This window comes from Solanum stenotomum, chromosome 6, assembly GCF_019186545.1.
Source record: "Solanum stenotomum isolate F172 chromosome 6, ASM1918654v1, whole genome shotgun sequence".
Lineage (NCBI taxonomy): Eukaryota > Viridiplantae > Streptophyta > Magnoliopsida > Solanales > Solanaceae > Solanum > Solanum stenotomum.
The window spans coordinates 50619891-50636396 of NC_064287.1; the positions used below are offsets into that span (position 1 = coordinate 50619891).

General features: G+C 33.3%; 2 protein-coding genes across 3 annotated transcripts; one reads left to right on the forward strand and one right to left on the reverse strand.

The window, feature by feature from the left end:
• Positions 1–306: 306 nt before the first annotated feature.
• LOC125869418 (uncharacterized) lies at positions 307–4675 on the reverse strand. Its single transcript, XM_049550005.1, has 10 exons — positions 4372–4675; positions 4072–4163; positions 3527–3634; positions 3365–3447; positions 3101–3234; positions 2908–2957; positions 2667–2759; positions 1310–1401; positions 810–916; positions 307–649 (listed from the first exon to the last, which is right to left on the reverse strand). Exons 1-10 carry the CDS (start codon positions 4582–4584, stop codon positions 608–610), a joined length of 1014 nt encoding a protein of 337 aa, XP_049405962.1. The 5' UTR covers positions 4585–4675; the 3' UTR covers positions 307–607.
• A 5460-nt stretch (positions 4676–10135) lies between these two features.
• Positions 10136–16426, forward strand: LOC125869406 (probable methyltransferase PMT2). 2 transcript variants are annotated; one of them, XM_049549992.1, is made up of 7 exons: positions 10136–10568; positions 11422–12073; positions 12190–12400; positions 12530–12824; positions 13999–14373; positions 15182–15259; positions 15799–16426. In XM_049549992.1, exons 2-7 carry the CDS (start codon positions 11429–11431, stop codon positions 16031–16033), a joined length of 1839 nt encoding a protein of 612 aa, XP_049405949.1. In that variant the 5' UTR covers positions 10136–10568; positions 11422–11428; the 3' UTR covers positions 16034–16426. The 2 variants fall into 2 exon arrangements, with proteins under 2 accessions (XP_049405949.1, XP_049405948.1); XM_049549991.1 differs by having other exon boundaries at positions 10136–10466.
• The last annotated feature ends 80 nt before the right edge of the window (positions 16427–16506 follow it).

A 16506-nucleotide genomic window follows, 5' to 3' on the forward strand; every position in this document is an offset into this window, starting at 1 on the left:
CCCTTTGTCATCCCTAGTCATAAATAATATTTCAGGAACTTCAGTAGTTAAAATACTAGTGAGACATTCATGTTTGTGCGAACAGGATTTGCTGTGACCCTTCTTAATTCTATCAAAGATTTGAATGCTCCTGGAATGTGAAGAGAACCACATACCATTGAGTAACCATTTTAGTCAATTATATATTTGAATGTCTTTAGAGTGTGAAGAAAGTTCCATATCATCGAGTCTCCGATAGAAACATGTCCAAATGAAGCAATATGGCTATCAAAAATTCACTCATATAACGATCCTGACCAACATGTGCACACAAGGATACATTAAAGGAGAACTCTGTAGTCAAAACCTACAACAAATAGTATACTAGATTATTGAAAAATGAACAGAAGCTTCCTTGTGGATTTTTCGGCTGCTTTTCAGGAGGGAAGAGTATTATTAGCTCTTCCAGTAAATTTAGCAACTAGGCATTGTAAAAAAGAAGAAGAATAATAGCTTCTCACATTACTTACAAGCTCCAACTAGCATTTGGCCTAAATTACAGAAAATAAAACCAGATTCGTTACAAGCTGATGAAGACGACTTTGTCCAGAGAATTATGGTGCCTAAGTCAAGTTCCTTGTATTATTTCCCTGATATCATAGCCTTGGAGCTATATACAAAAGAGTTTAAGAGGAAGAAATCAGACTAGCATATTCATAGAAAGCAACATGGCAACAAATACTGCCTGCTAGATGGTAATTCTAAGTTGTCATGCTTTAAATGACTTCACAAAGCAGTGAGCTTAAATAAACGTACGAGGAGAAGATTACCTGAAGGAAGGTCAGAAGCAAAATAACACCAGAGTTCCATAAAGCATGAATTGTGATTGGGGTTAGGAGGTTCCGCGTCTGAGCATAAGAAAATCCCAGAGCAGTCCCTGAATGCATGTCATTTTTCAGTTCAGATTAAACATGAAGAGAAGTGCACTGATAATAAAGGGTGAAATCAATTAAGTATTCGCCTCAACGGTGCTTCAATTCCAAACTAGTGGAGGTAAACTACATGAACCCTTTGTATCCATTCTACTGTGTTCGAATTCATTTCATTTCCTCTAAAATTTAATAAAATATAATCTCAAAAACTACAGAAAGTTGTTGATCCTTTCTAACAAGGTAAAAGCAATTCTTACTAGAACTATTTTTCCTTCCTAAAAAGATCTTTTTGAGAACTTTCAGAAGTAAAACCCAATTATATTATTCCTTTTTGTAATTTCTGCTTTTCCTCTACTTTCGTCCAGTGTCATATACATTTAAGAAAATGGAAGCAATACCAAGAACAAACAACTGAGGAAATTGTCCAGGAGTGAGATGTGCAAGAGCAAATACAGCACCACTAATAACCGCTGCAAGCGGTGTAGGTACCCTGCAAGGGAAAATGGAAAAGCATGAGAGACAATGAAGCATCAAGTCACATGTCCACATTAGACATGCATGTGTATGTATGAATAGTCCATAAGTAATAAAGTCATTAGACGACTTTCTTTCGCTGATTTTTCTTTTATTCTTTTAGATGAAGTAGTGATATAAATGGCATCAAGAAGATGCATGATAGCAAAATAGGTACAGAAGAGTTGAGTTTGTTAGCTCTATTGCAATGAGTCCTGTGTTATGGATAGAGCTAACAAAGTCCAAAAGTCTGACATGTACAACTATCTTAACCACTTCCTAATGTATCTTAATCCACATCGGGGTTCTCATGTTGCTATTCAATAACTAGGTTGCCATTTTTTCCTCCTTATTCCCTTTTAAAACCAATTTTAATTATAAACATCCACAACAGAATGTTCAAGAGACAACATCATAGCTCTAAGCAAAGTATAGAAGTATCAACTGATCAAGCCCAGAAATATTTTCAAGTTGAGAAGGTTCACACTTGACATTTAAGTTGTGTCCGGTACAAAAAATGTTTTCCAATTTTCTCATGTTCGGTTGGTCAAATATTTTGGAAAACATTTCCTTCATACCGAACACACCCTAAGAGTATCTATAGCCTACCTCATAACATGTTGGCATTCAATAACTAGGTTGGCATTTTTTCTGCCTCATTCCCTTTAAAACCCAATTTCATTATAAAACATCCACAACAGAATGATCAAGAGATAACATCGTAGTTCATAAGCAAAATATAGAAGGATCGACTGATCAAGCCTAGAAACACTTTCAACTTGAGAAGGTTCACACTTGACATTTAATGCATAGAGCAATGCAGTTGGCAGAATCTATAGAAAGAAATCCCAGGATGGCAAAAGATATTTGTTTTGTGTTCGGCATGATGATATCTCAGGTGTCGATTCAAAAAGAGCTATTGGGGGCAGCCCTACTATATAGCATTCGTCTTTTAAGACAGGAGCTCGGCTCCTAGGCAAGGAGGGAATATAAAAGCAAAAAAGTAGATCAACTGGTGAAATCAGAATGTTTACGTATTTATTGTGTTTTCATGCTCATAAGAGAGAATGATCCACTGGGGTAACAACTTTATCAAACCTTGAGCAATTCAAAACTTTTTGTCCCTTCTTTTTTCAAGCTTCTTCAGTAAAGTCCAGAAGATTCACAGACACATAGAGCCAGTTCTAACAAATGTGAAGCAGTAGTATATCTGTAGTCAAATTTATAAAGAAAGAATTATACCACTTAGTCAGAGAGACCATAAAAAATCCTCTAAACACGGTCTCCTCAAGAATTGGAGCAAGTACACCAGTAATGCCTAGCAGAGAAGCAGTGCTACATAAAAAAAAGAAAGGTGGTTACTCAATTGTATATCATGCATAAGTATTCAGTTAGTGGCAGGAAAGCCATCAACACAAAAGCAATTGACTTATTGATAACTGAGATAATTTACAGATGAACTTCAAACTTCCTTCGAAAATACCTGATACTTGAGGAACCTATCAATGGGAGTAACCGAGCAAGCGCATCAGTCTGTAACAAGTTTTAAGGAATTAAATGAGGAAAAAAGAAAACATCACAGGGGAGAAAAATGAAATTTAATTTGCTTCAAAGGTTATACAAAGAATGAAATTCTCAATCCAAAAGATTGGATTAACTGTTAGTTCAATTCTAACCTCTCTTTGTGGCGGCTCACCATTGAAAGCAGACATTGCCACTCCTGTTAAAGCAATTGCACCTATTGCTCCCGCTAGACCAATTCCAGCCCACAAAAGCCATCCTCTCTGGAGATTGAAAGGTTCCTTCAGATCTGGAATACTAACAGATCATAATCAACCACGCTGTAATCTTTTAGAGTGGAGGAAACTGCAATCCAGTTTTCTGACCAAACAAAGCAACAGATGAATGAATCATTCCATAACTTGGAAAATGCTAATTACCATAACGATATATGTCATCAGGAAGTGGTTGAGATGACTTGGTGAGAGTATAAAGGACTATTAGCACAACTGCAGTTGTTATACTGAAAAAAAAAAAACAATAAGTACACAAAACATCAGAATCGTGGAGATTGGATACAATGCAAAAATGACTGTCCATACAATTGATCAGCGAACAAAATTTCAGCCTTCTCATCCAAGCTCAATGCTTCTACATCAAGTCCTACATATGGTATTGATGCTGTCTCTATTAGTCCTGTCAAAACAAAACTGCCTGAATATTAGTTAGCTTTTTCCTCCCAGGACCAATATTGGTTGCTAGTTACCCAATATCCTTCCAAGTTCCAAGACAAAACAGAATTTCAGCTTGTAAAGATATTTTACACCAACAAAAAGAACAAAACTACCATTTCAGTTACGATCAAATAAAATGTTGCAGTTCATAAATCTTCTATCTTGCTTAGTTGCAATAATACATCCCATTACAAAAAAGGTTCAATCTTTTTACAATTCACAATAAGATGACACTTCATTAGTCAGAGTCAGACATATTTGAAACCTATGTTGCTCGGAATCTCCAAAAATGATGTCGTACCCTTGTTGGATCCTTCAAAAATGCACTACTTCTGAAGGATCCAACACGCACCAATCGCCATTTTTGAAGAGAGCAACATGTTTGAAAGCTTAACCAAGTAACAAAATTACACCTTAATCCACATGCAAGCGAAGAAAGTGAAACAGTTTGCCAATTCCATGGCACATCCCAGCGTCTCAAAATTGGCCAATCAGGTCCACCTCCCTGTAGAAAAATAAAATAAAAAACACAAAAATCACTCCCAGAGAAAAACCATTCTAAGAAGCTCATTCCAAAAGCATTCAAATTTATCATTTTCAATTTCAAGATTCAATTACATCACTGTGACATAGCACAATTACTTCCACCTAATATATACCTAGCACAAAAAAAGATATACCCTTAATGCCAATTTGAAGTTTATTATACTTACTTTATAATCAGAACCATTTCTGGGACTAGAAAAGCATATAGTAGTGAACCCTCTTGTAGAACATTGACTAGGAGCTGAATCTTGAAATTTGAGAAATGGGGTCAATGGGGCAATAGAGATTCTATGTGATTTCTCAAGAAGGAGTTTTGATGAATAAAGTTTTGGTGAAAAGGGTGAAGATTGAGTGAGAGTCATACATAAATTGCCAGCCATTGTTTGAAAGTTCAAAGCTTTGAAGAGAATTTGGAGTTTTGGTGGAGATAAGGGGCTAAGGATTGTGGATGGGTGGTTTTTGAGAAGTTTAGGGGGTGAAAAGAAAATTAAAGTGGAATGGAAGTACCAATATTGAAAGCGAAAAATGATAAATATAACCCCAAACTTTTTGATTTAGAACAGATAATGGAAGTACCAATATTGAAAGGGAAAAATGATAAATATAACCCCAAACTTTTTGATTTAGAACAGATTCCTCGTTAAAAAAGTTATGCATATATACGACGTTTGTTAGACGGTGAGTGAGTGTAAATATACAATTTCCGTTAACTAACATATATTTAATTAAGAAAATCTCTAGACTAGTTTTAATTTCAAAAATGTCATATGACTTCAAAAAATAAACTCATTCATCTTTTATGATTTACCCCTCCATGCCCTATCCAAATTTGACCTACATGAAAAAAATTTATCCCTCATTTATTCAGTTATCACCCCGATGACTTACACTAAGGACGCCTTTAGTTGGTCGGGTAAGAAAAATGAATGAGGTAATTTTTTAAAATTACGTAGTATTTTTGGAATTAAAATAAAATAATTTTAGGATTATTAGTTTTTCTGCCTCTGAGATAGAGATAAAATCTACGCATATTCTATTTATTCCAAATCTCATTTGTTGAATTATATTGGATATATCATTTTGTAGTAAATATAGATTTGTGAATGAAAATAATAAATATATATCATTTATTAAACAACAAAGATATAAACGTCATTTATTAAACGACTAAGGTATACATATGCAATTTTTCTAATGAGAAATATATTTATTCTAAATTATAAATTAAGGAGGTGTATAATATTTGCCCCTTTTCCCATAATAATGTTTCTCTTGTGATATTTGCATGTTAGCCACATGTTCAACCAAAGTGAAAAGGTAGACATACCTCTTCCCAAAAATGAAAATTATGAATCTGCAATTGAACTACACAATACAAGTGTCTTATACAACAAAGAGTAAATAAATGCATTTACTAAATTCAATTTTACGATACAATTCAAACAATTTTTTGTATAATGATGAATTGCAGTCTTTGTACATTTGCTTGTTGGCTTAAAGAGAAGTGAAATCCACGTGTACATTCACTAATAAAATATGTCTAGTGTAGGCATTGAAATTTTGTCAAACTCTTCAAGATGCATTCAATTTGATTTGAGACTTTACAAGGAGTGTGCAATTTAAATTAGGATTTTTGGAGGCTACTCAACTCTAAACTCTAGTTCACGCTTGTATAAAGGGTACAAAATTCAAGATCAAGATCTCCTCAAATATTCCACAAACTCATGGAATATTCATAAAGAGATCAAATTCAAATCATCATAATTCGATAAATACGTCACTAACGACTCTCGAATTATGAATATCAAATCTAAATCATCCTAATTCGAGAAATACGCCACTAATGACCCTCAAATCATGGATAAATCTTAGGAGAGTAGAATCAAGGGAGGAATAAAATTATACCCGCATACTTATTAATAAAGTTATGTTTCTTCAGATTTNAATTTGATAATAATATAATTAATTTAAACATGAACTAATTAATTCAAAATCGTAATTATGATTTAAATTAAACTAAGTTAGTAAAACACTTAGCTAAAAAGAAATAAAAATATTTTGATACGATTTTCAAATATTTATAAAATATACTAATTAGACACATAATTATATAATAATTAACTTAACTATAAACTAATTAACTCGAAATATAAGTTATTAATTAATTTAAACCAAATAGCCAAATATTTAAATAAGACTAAAATCGTTTTGAGACAATTTTTGAATATTTATAAAATATACTAATTTGACACATAATTATATAAAATATCATATTTATTATTTTAAAATTTATAAAAAATGACAAAACTACTTAAAATGACTTGAAAATTATTTTGAATTTTATGAAGCTAATTATTTCAAATCGTTTAGATTTTAGGAAGCTCGATGATTAATTTATATTGGAGAGGGTCAAAATTGGGTGTCAACAAGATTTTGTGTTAATTAAAATTGATTAACACTAGTATTAACAAGATTTAACCATATAAATTAGTAGTAATAGTTACATTCTTGAGATCTTTACTTTAATTACTACTGTTGAATAATAATGGAAGACAGCAAACGGGATGAAAATTTGAAAATGCAAATGATTACACTTGTTTCATCCATTAAAACTCTATTGATATCTAACAATCAATCTCAAAACGATACCCCACCCAAAACCTTCAATTCTACGAAAAAAGTCCAATCTCTTGACTAACGTGACTCGTAGTGATACAAATCAATTGGAATCTCTCGATCTTTAATAAGAGGTTTCAGGTTCGAACTTCTAGAAGTGAAAAAATTTTACTAGAAATGTCGCCTCCAAAATTGAATCCTGCAATATATAAATCAAAATTTAGTTGAAATTCAATACAAATATTAAATACCGAATAATTTTTTAAAAAAAGTCCACTCTTACCTAATTTTTGAATTGATAACGATATGGAATTTTGATATTTGTTGTAGTTAGTCTTAAAAGCATCATCATATATAAATGTCCCTTTACAATAAGAACGGGTCCATTTCTATATTTTCTCGAGTAAGCCAAGTGTTTTGCTACTTTTTTCCTATTATAAAAATTAAATTGTCTAATTGTTAAGTTTTTAAATTACAACTTTTACCAATGTTACCTGCAAATATATTTTCCGTAACTTAATAATTAGTGTCTTTTTTTAAAAATTCAATGATGTATAATAGTCAACAAAAAATTGTAGAATATGAAAGAAGTCATATATTACGCTAGACTAGATCTCTGATTATTTTTTTCATTTGATATCTGATATTTGATATTCATATTGAAATTCGATAAAATTTAGTCTTATGTCAAAAAATTCCACATTAAGGAGAGGGGTGTAAAATCTCCCTAACAAAAGTGACTCAAACTCAAAAATTCTGATTAAATTTGAAAAAGGACTTACCGCTTTATTAGAATCTATCCGGATAGATCTATGATATATTATAGAATATGAACATGCTGATCATATAATAATGCATGATGGAGAAAACGGCAAAAATATCAAGACATCTTATCCCTTTTTCCTATTTGATTAATTAAAAAAAGGAAAAATAAATACAAATTAGTACTACTACTATATGATTACTTTATGCATATTTAGTTGGATCTCGATCCTCTAACCTTATTTTATTTACCAAAAAAGTTAATAACTGAGATAGAAACTTAATTGTCTTGTCGATTATGGTAAGGAACATATAATTTTCTTAAAATATGATTTTAATTGATTATTATTATTTATTCTTCAATTATGCCCTTTTTTGATGACTTAACTAATTTTATCCCCTACTATTTTTATACTCAGAATTTTTATTAACCTTTTTGGCATAGCAAGTTGGAAGAAAAAGACGAAAGAAAAACAAATTGGAGTTAATTTTCTGATGACACGTATTTTAATTTTTTTTTGGCAAATTTTTTTCTGTGAGTTGAATAAAAAGAAAAAAAGTTCGTTTTTACTATTTAGATAAAAATAAGAGAAAATAATAATTGATTCGTAAGAATTCAATTCTCCTTCGAACCAAACGAATAAAGAAGGAATTTGATTGAATTCTTACGTTTTTAAGCTAATTATAACTCAATTTAACTGCTTTTACTTTTTTAATTAATCTTTATTTATGAAAAAATAAAGAAATTTTTTTCCAATAATGATTGCGTTTACATAAAGTGACAAGACAGCATTTATGAAACATTAATTAAGTAGTAGTTCCCATGTCTTCCTAAAACGTACACAAATTGAGGATCTCCTGAATTAAGTAATAGTAATTTCAGCTAATTATGACTACTTTTTATTCTATTTTTTTTTTATTTGATTTTGTTTTTTTATGGGATTTAAAAATAAAATATTATTATTTTAAATTAAAAATATTTATGCTCTTAGATATGCTTAAAATTAAATAGCTATAAAAAAATTACTACTGTAATATTTTCTTAAAAAATAAAGATAAATAAATTGAAACGAGAGGACGAAAAACTTAAATGAAAAACAAATTATAAAACCACCGTCAAAAAGCGTTAGATTCCCAAAAGAAAGGGGCATTTAGTCTACGTCGTGGTCCACCTTTCCAAAATAGAACAAACATCCTACGGGCCCCACCCATTTACCATCTAACGCACCTGAATAGTTAATATCTCATTGATTAAACGATCTCAACCGTCCATTCCTACCGACTACTTCACTAGAAAGACAACACCTACTTGTGTAAAATTACTAACTATAGCATAATGAGATCTACTACTTGGTACTTACCATTAAAATAAAATAAAATTGAATACTCGTTATTCAATTTTAAAGATCAATTAATAATTTTAAAATACATGTTATAGATGGTTTGGAAATGTAAAGAGAAAGTGTGCAAATATTTCAGTGAAAAGACATGAGAGGTTGGTTATAGAAGTACGTGAAGAATAGTAGTACTGTGGTAAGCTGAAAAAGTATTGTGAATAAGTAATTAAAATAAAATATGATGCAACTAATTCATATTATTGAAGACATGACTTATATACGAAGGAGTGAATGTTGCGTATTACGATAGAAGGTTAGTAGAGATAGAGTGTTGTCTTATCTGCGAGGGTTTAAGCTTGTTAGTGCATGTCTAGTACTAATCGTACACTTGTAATTCTTGTTTTTGGTGTGCTTAACACCATGTGTTATTTGTTCTATTTCGATTACTACACTATTTTGTTATTGTTATTGCTTTTTTGTCAATTGTACACTGCTTTTCTTATTTAATTGCTATACTTTCTTCATTGTTTTCTTCTTCTTTCACTTGAATTTGATGTTGCACTTGAGCTGGAAGTCTTTCGGCAACAACCTCTCTGCCTCCACGAAGTAACAATAAAATCTACGTATACTTTATCCTCCCATCATTGATCATCCTCACTTAGTGGGGCTTTACTTAGTATGTTATATTGTTGTTATAATAAACAATTTATTATTTATTGAATATTATAATTCATTTATAATTGAGACATAAAATTTATACTTACATATTCTTTAATTTTGTGTTTCATTTTTCGTATATTTTTTTTAAAAAGAAATATGGCAAAGGAATGAGAAATCATGAAAAAAGTGAAAGCGCAGTTAGCCAACCAATTGTGTTATTAAAATTTACTTATGATTTGAAACATATTACATAAAAAGTTAATTTTTTTTTTTTTTAAAAATAAACTAAGATAAACAGATTAAAACGAAAATAAAAGTCACATTGTTGATTTACCACCCCTAGTTTTTCACCCAAAAATAGCTTCAACCTTAGCACCGGCAAAAGTCCTTCTTCTCCTTGCTAGATTTTTACTAAAATACAATATAGGTCCCTCATTTTCCAATCAATTCGCGCGTGGGTCCCTTATACAGATCTGGGATCTCATTGGTGAACATTTTGTACCCCAAAATTTTCCATTTTTATTATACTAATAAATAAATGTGAAAATGATTTGTTTCATTTAGCAAACTGAAAACAACCAAACCCGAGTTTTCACTTTCTTCAAAGTACCATTTTTTCTGTCTTTGTATGATAGATAGAGAGAAGGAGACGTGTGATTTTGATATATTTGGTTGAAAGAATCATCAAGAAACGATTTTTATGAATTAAAGTTTGGATTTTTGAAGTGGGGTTTGTGTTAAATTCGTTTCTTGATTAATTTTTTGGAATTTTTTAAGGACTGGACCCATAACCCATTTCTGTCTGTTGATAAAGGAAAAGAAATAAAGGGGAAAGAAGAGTTTTTGGAGATCATTTAAGGAATTGTTGGAATATTTTCATGCCATTGGTATGTGATTCTTGAATCATGTGTTAGCTGTGATCTGTTTATTTAATCATTGGAACTTTGTGATTTGGATTTGATTTCTTGTTTAGTTGATTCATTTGACAGGTGGGGTTTGTTTGAAAAACGTTTTTTTGAGCTCATTTATGTTTCAAATCTGGTCCCTTTTTTTGTTTTTTTAAGGTGATATTGATCATTGATTAGATTAGCTGATTTAAATGAAAGTTGTGTTGTTGAGCATTTAATGTGGTATGTAATTCTTGGCTAAAAGGTTTCTTCTTTGGTAGTGCATTGTGTTTGTTTGATGTTTTTGTTTTATAATGTTTGGAGTAAAGATATGTTATTTAAGTGTTTGGTTTAAGCACTAGACTGTTTAGTGTTATGTAGACCAGAATTCTTGAACTAGTAAAGATCTGATTTTGATCCTTGTGAAGTTTTGAATGCTTGAAAGATCCAATTTTTATGGGATGTCCAAGAAGTGACTTTTTGAGTGTTTGAAAGCTATACTGGTTTCATCACTATGCTGGATCTGCAGTTATTCAACTTCTGATTGTATCCCTGGCCTGGGGAATGAGAGCTTCATCTGATCTAAGTCTACGTTTTGGTTTAGTTGATCTCGATTAACTTTAGGAACTTTGATAACATTTGACATGAAAGGGTTGGCATGGAGAGATCCCTTATATTATGAGAGTGATGTGAGGAGGAACTTTGAAAGTTTGTTTGAAATAATAAGCCTATGTATAGAAAAATTAAGATCTTGAGACCTCAATAATCATTTATCACACTCTGATTCTGGTCTAGCTACAAGCTTGTATTTTTCTTACTCTATATAATGAAAGGCCATGTTATATGCAATTAGTGATGTCTTGGTTTCCTTGCATCTTTTTATCACTCGAAGGAAAATGTGCATCTGCATTTGTATTTCCTTTTCAATCCTAACGAGGTACTGAAATTATTTCAGGGCTGCAATGGCGGGCAAAAACTCAGGGGATAATAGGACTAGGACTTCTGTATCAATATTTATAATAGCTGGTCTATGCTGCTTCTTCTATTTACTTGGAGCATGGCAAAGAAGTGGTTTTGGGAAAGGAGATAGTATAGCAGTGGCTGTCACCAAGACTGCTGGTGAGAATTGCGATATACTACCAAATCTCAATTTTGAAACTCGTCACGCTGGCGAAGCAGGCGGTACTGATGAGTCAGAAGAAGTCGAGGAACTCAAACCATGTGATCCTCAGTACACTGATTATACACCATGTCAAGATCAAAAGCGTGCTATGACTTTCCCAAGGGAAAATATGAACTACCGAGAAAGGCATTGTCCACCTCAAGAAGAGAAGTTACATTGCCTTATTCCAGCACCTAAGGGATATGTTACCCCATTTCCGTGGCCAAAAAGTCGGGATTATGTTCCCTATGCCAATGCTCCATATAAGAGCTTGACTGTTGAGAAGGCCATTCAGAACTGGGTTCAATATGAGGGTAACGTGTTTAGATTCCCAGGAGGAGGGACACAATTCCCTCAAGGAGCAGATAAGTATATTGATCAGCTTGCTTCAGTTGTCCCAATCGAAAATGGGACAGTTCGGACTGCTTTGGACACTGGTTGTGGGGTACGTTTCCTGCTTTGTGAACTTCTTTCTTCTCTAAACACACGTGTCTTTGCTTACATGGAACGTATTTGTTATTCTGTTGCGTTTTTGGCTAAGAATTTCTCAAATTGTGCTAGGTTGCAAGTTGGGGTGCTTATCTTTGGAAAAGAAATGTCATAGCAATGTCATTTGCCCCAAGAGACTCACATGAAGCTCAGGTTCAGTTTGCTCTGGAAAGGGGTGTGCCTGCTGTTATTGGTGTACTAGGAACAATCAAAATGCCATATCCATCTAAAGCCTTTGATATGGCCCATTGTTCTCGTTGTCTAATCCCATGGGGAGCTGCTGGTATGTATCTCATGTTGATATCCAAAAAAATGGTTAAATGCAGTTTACTTGTTTGTCTGTATGTTTAGCTAATTATTTTCTTTCTGATAATGGTTTTTTAATTGCATGTATTGTTTATTCGTCATGTAGATGGAATCCTCATGATGGAAGTTGACCGAGTTCTTAGACCTGGAGGCTACTGGGTGCTTTCTGGACCTCCTATCAACTGGAAGGTCAATTTTAAGGCCTGGCAACGCCCCAAGGAGGATCTTGAGGAAGAACAAAGGAAGATTGAAGAGGCTGCTAAACTTCTTTGCTGGGAGAAGATATCTGAGAAGGGAGAGACTGCTATTTGGCAGAAAAGAAAGGATAGTGCCTCGTGCCGTTCTGCACAAGAAAATTCTGCAGCCAGAGTTTGTAAACCTTCTGATCCAGATAGTGTCTGGTATGTCATCATACTTAATAGTTCAATTGTATGTGTTGGAGGTTCTCAGATCTTCTCTTGGGAAAATGAAAAGGTGAATGTCCTTCATGTGTCCCAATTCCCATGAGTGGCAGCTCTATTCTACTGTGAAATAGGTTTCCTCTTGAGGTGCTTTAGAAATAAATTAGATCACGTCACCAGTTAGAATTACTTGAACTTGAGAAACTTATTTCTTACGAATGAATAGCATAACAAGAAGGTTCAGTATGCGAATTTGAATTGTCTAGGTGGCAGAAAATTCACTAAGTATGCAGGACAATCCATTTGCCATAATCTGATAAGGTAAATATCACATTGCTAACTTACTAAGTGAACTGCGTTATGGGAGTGGCTTAGTGCATGCTACAACTTATCTCAACTCTCTAAGCCAAGACCCTTCCTAAAAAAGCGGAAAAAAAAGGATAGACTGAGGTTCTTTCATTACATTGGACATGCACTGTCAGTTTAAAATTTTCTTTAATGATTTAAGCTGTATGTTAGAAGTAAGATTTTCCTTCATATTTAGTTACATCCTGGTTTGACCATAGAAGCAATTTAAATTACTTGTTCTGCACTTTATTCTAAAAAAAAAACTTGTTCTGCACTTCAATCTGTTCTCCTATTCTCTTATTAACAGTTCTGGTCATCTAATTATTCAACCGCCACTTCTGCTAATTAAGCCAGCTGAAATTGTTCAATTGATGTTTAATTCTTGTTGAACACAATATATGTACTACCACAGGAATATATCAACTTATAGCTAACTGCACGATGAACAGCACTGTCCTGTTTAGATGACCATAAACAAGATAAGCCTTGCTTCATTTTGTCCAAACTGGTTTCTGATAGAATTGAGTATTTTAACTGGTTTAATTTTGCAGCTATTAGTTTTGGGATTTCCAGAGAACTTAAAATAATTCACATTATATCTGTAAATGCCTTTTTGTGCTGAATGTGACAGTAGGATTGGTATTGTGTTTTGAATACTTCGTTATTTTGTAGTAAGTGATACAACCCTGAAATCGGTTGTATGTTGAAATGCATGATTACTGTGTTTTGTTTGAGGCAGTTTCAGTGGTCTTGGTTGTGTTCATATTGTATCAATATTGAAAATCAAGCTCATGGCTGATCCATTATTTTTACCTCTTTGGTTCAGGTACAACAAAATGGAAATGTGCATAACACCAAACAATGGTAATGGTGGAGACGAGAGTCTAAAGCCATTCCCTGAGAGACTTTATGCTGTTCCTCCAAGAATTGCCAATGGATTAGTTTCTGGAGTGTCTGTTGCGAAATATCAAGAAGACAGCAAGAAATGGAAGAAACACGTAAGTGCTTATAAGAAGATCAACAAACTCCTGGACACTGGAAGGTACCGCAACATTATGGACATGAATGCTGGGCTAGGAGGTTTTGCAGCAGCTCTTCACTCTCCCAAGTTTTGGGTTATGAATGTGATGCCAACAATAGCTGAGAAGAATACTTTGGGAGTTGTATTTGAACGGGGACTGATTGGTATCTATCATGACTGGTACGTACAAATAGGGAAAGAATGATCTATAGTACTGATATTGAGATGATGATGTAGTTATTGCTGTCTCCGTCATAATCTATCTTTTTAGGAATTATTCTCATTGTCTCCCTCATAAGCTGACCTTTTAGGAATTCAGTCTGTGTTTCCTCTTGTCGTGCAATTTCAGTCTGTGTTTACTGGTGGTCCTTCTCTTTCTTCAATATTTTCATTATAGCTTTTTTACTCCTATTCTGGAAAATGATTTTCTTGAGACAAAGGGTTTATCAAAAACAGTCTTTCTACCCCACAAAGGTAGAGGTAAGGCTTGAGTACACCCCACCCTCTGCACACCCCACTTGAGGGACTATACTGGGTATGTTGTTGATTTAACAGGCATAGGACCATGATAGAAACTCTCCATTCCCCTGGTTCAATGTGTTTTGGTTACATGCTGGAGCTAAGATCAAGACTTCCACCCATGCAAATGTCTAAATGTGTTAAAAATATATGACTACTGCATTTCATTTTTGATGAAATTGTCTCTTGTGATTCCATCTAAATGTTTCACAAATGCACCTAAGATCCATATATACAAAAGTAATTTCTCATTTGTTTCTCTCAGAACATATTCCTGCTTTATTGAAATAGCAAAAAGGATGTCAAGAAAATGCAGTATGCTGTTTGAGAAAATAGCTTGTATCAAATTTATCTTTGTTTTTATTCACAAGGAAGATAGTAGTGTTATGTTTTACTTTATTTCTATTTATTTCTCTTCCTTATGTAAGAGAAAGCTATCGTCTGATCATATAGTTGTCTTCTGATTCAGGTGTGAAGCATTTTCTACATACCCAAGGACATATGATCTCATTCATGCTAGTGGCCTTTACAGTTTATATAAGGATAAGTAAGTTTTTATCTTCGCTATTTTATTTATATTGCTAATTTACTTAGCGTGTTCTTCATTTAGATAAAGAGCCTTATAGCACTGTGGCATTGCAGCTCCTTCATTGAAAGTCCTATTGTTGGCCATGCCTAGTTGCTATTTAAGTAAAAGGGTCTAATTAATTGTGATATGTACGAGCCAAGGTAACTTAAGTAAATATACACTGATAGTAGATGATCAGCCACTTAAAATTTTAGGGTAGTAACCTTATCAAGATCAAGTATGGTATCAGGACTGATATTTGAATTACCGGCAGAAGTTTGCGTGTGCTGTGGCTAAATCCACCGGCATTTCTCCTTTTGGCTGCTGTGACTTAATATGCTGTTATTCGTAATTGCACTGTTCTTATTGAAATAGAAATGCCAGCTCGTCACTCTGGTCACTCACATCTCCCCCTCCCATTGATCCCCAGCCAGGAAAAGAAAAAAAATCCAGTTAAAGGGAGCTATAGGGAAAAAAATAAATGTCATTGACTAAATTAGCATTTTCTAATTTTATAGGTGTGAATTTGAAGACATTCTCTTAGAGATGGACCGTATTTTGCGTCCAGAAGGAGCTGTTATTCTTAGAGACAATGTGGATGTACTGATCAAGGTGAAGAAGATAATAGGAGGCATGAGGTGGAACTTCAAATTGATGGATCATGAGGACGGTCCCCTTGTTCCTGAGAAAATACTGGTTGCTGTCAAACAATATTGGACTCTGGGTGATACCAACTCCACATCCTCGCAATGAGATGCCACCGAAGATGTTGTCTGACCATTTGAACTCGTATGAATCAGGAAGACCAACATCTTATGAATACAAAGTCCATGGTTATGCAAGACATTCCACCACTATAAATTTTGATCGAGCAGGGTCCCTTGAGAGGAGACTCCACGGCATATCTTTAGTCTTGATGGATCCATAAATTATACCAGATGATTTAGCGTTTACAACTGTCTTCATTTTCTTCTCTGTTCCATGTCTCGTTAGATAATGACTCTAAAAACTGAGCAACATGGGATTATTATGAAGCTTTTTGAAAGTCCTGAGAACATTTCTTCCCTCGATATATACTCTGTAATGTGTTGTTCAATTAAAGTGGAATCTTGATCTAGTTGATTTCTGATATGATATCTTGATTCAGTAATTATTTTTTCTTCAATAGAATGAGGGGAAGTTGTAGCTTTAAACATACATGAAGATACATCCTTGAGAAAAAAAAT

Bases quoted from the DNA above. Each gene is read 5' to 3' on its own strand.
- LOC125869418 (XM_049550005.1), bottom strand. From the start codon at position 4,584: ATGGCTGGCAATTTATGTATGACTCTCACTCAATCTTCACCCTTTTCA. The intron at 2,760-2,907 runs GTATTTTCGAAG...TTTTTTATGTAG, and splicing joins ATAGGTTCCTCAAGTATCAG to CACTGCTTCTCTGCTAGGCA. The intron at 650-809 runs GTAATCTTCTCC...TTTTGTATATAG, and splicing joins TGCTTCTGACCTTCCTTCAG to CTCCAAGGCTATGATATCAG.
- LOC125869406 (XM_049549992.1), top strand. From the start codon at position 11,429: ATGGCGGGCAAAAACTCAGGGGATAATAGGACTAGGACTTCTGTATCA. The intron at 12,074-12,189 runs GTACGTTTCCTG...AAATTGTGCTAG, and splicing joins CTTTGGACACTGGTTGTGGG to GTTGCAAGTTGGGGTGCTTA. The intron at 12,825-13,998 runs GTATGTCATCAT...TCTTTGGTTCAG, and splicing joins TCTGATCCAGATAGTGTCTG to GTACAACAAAATGGAAATGT.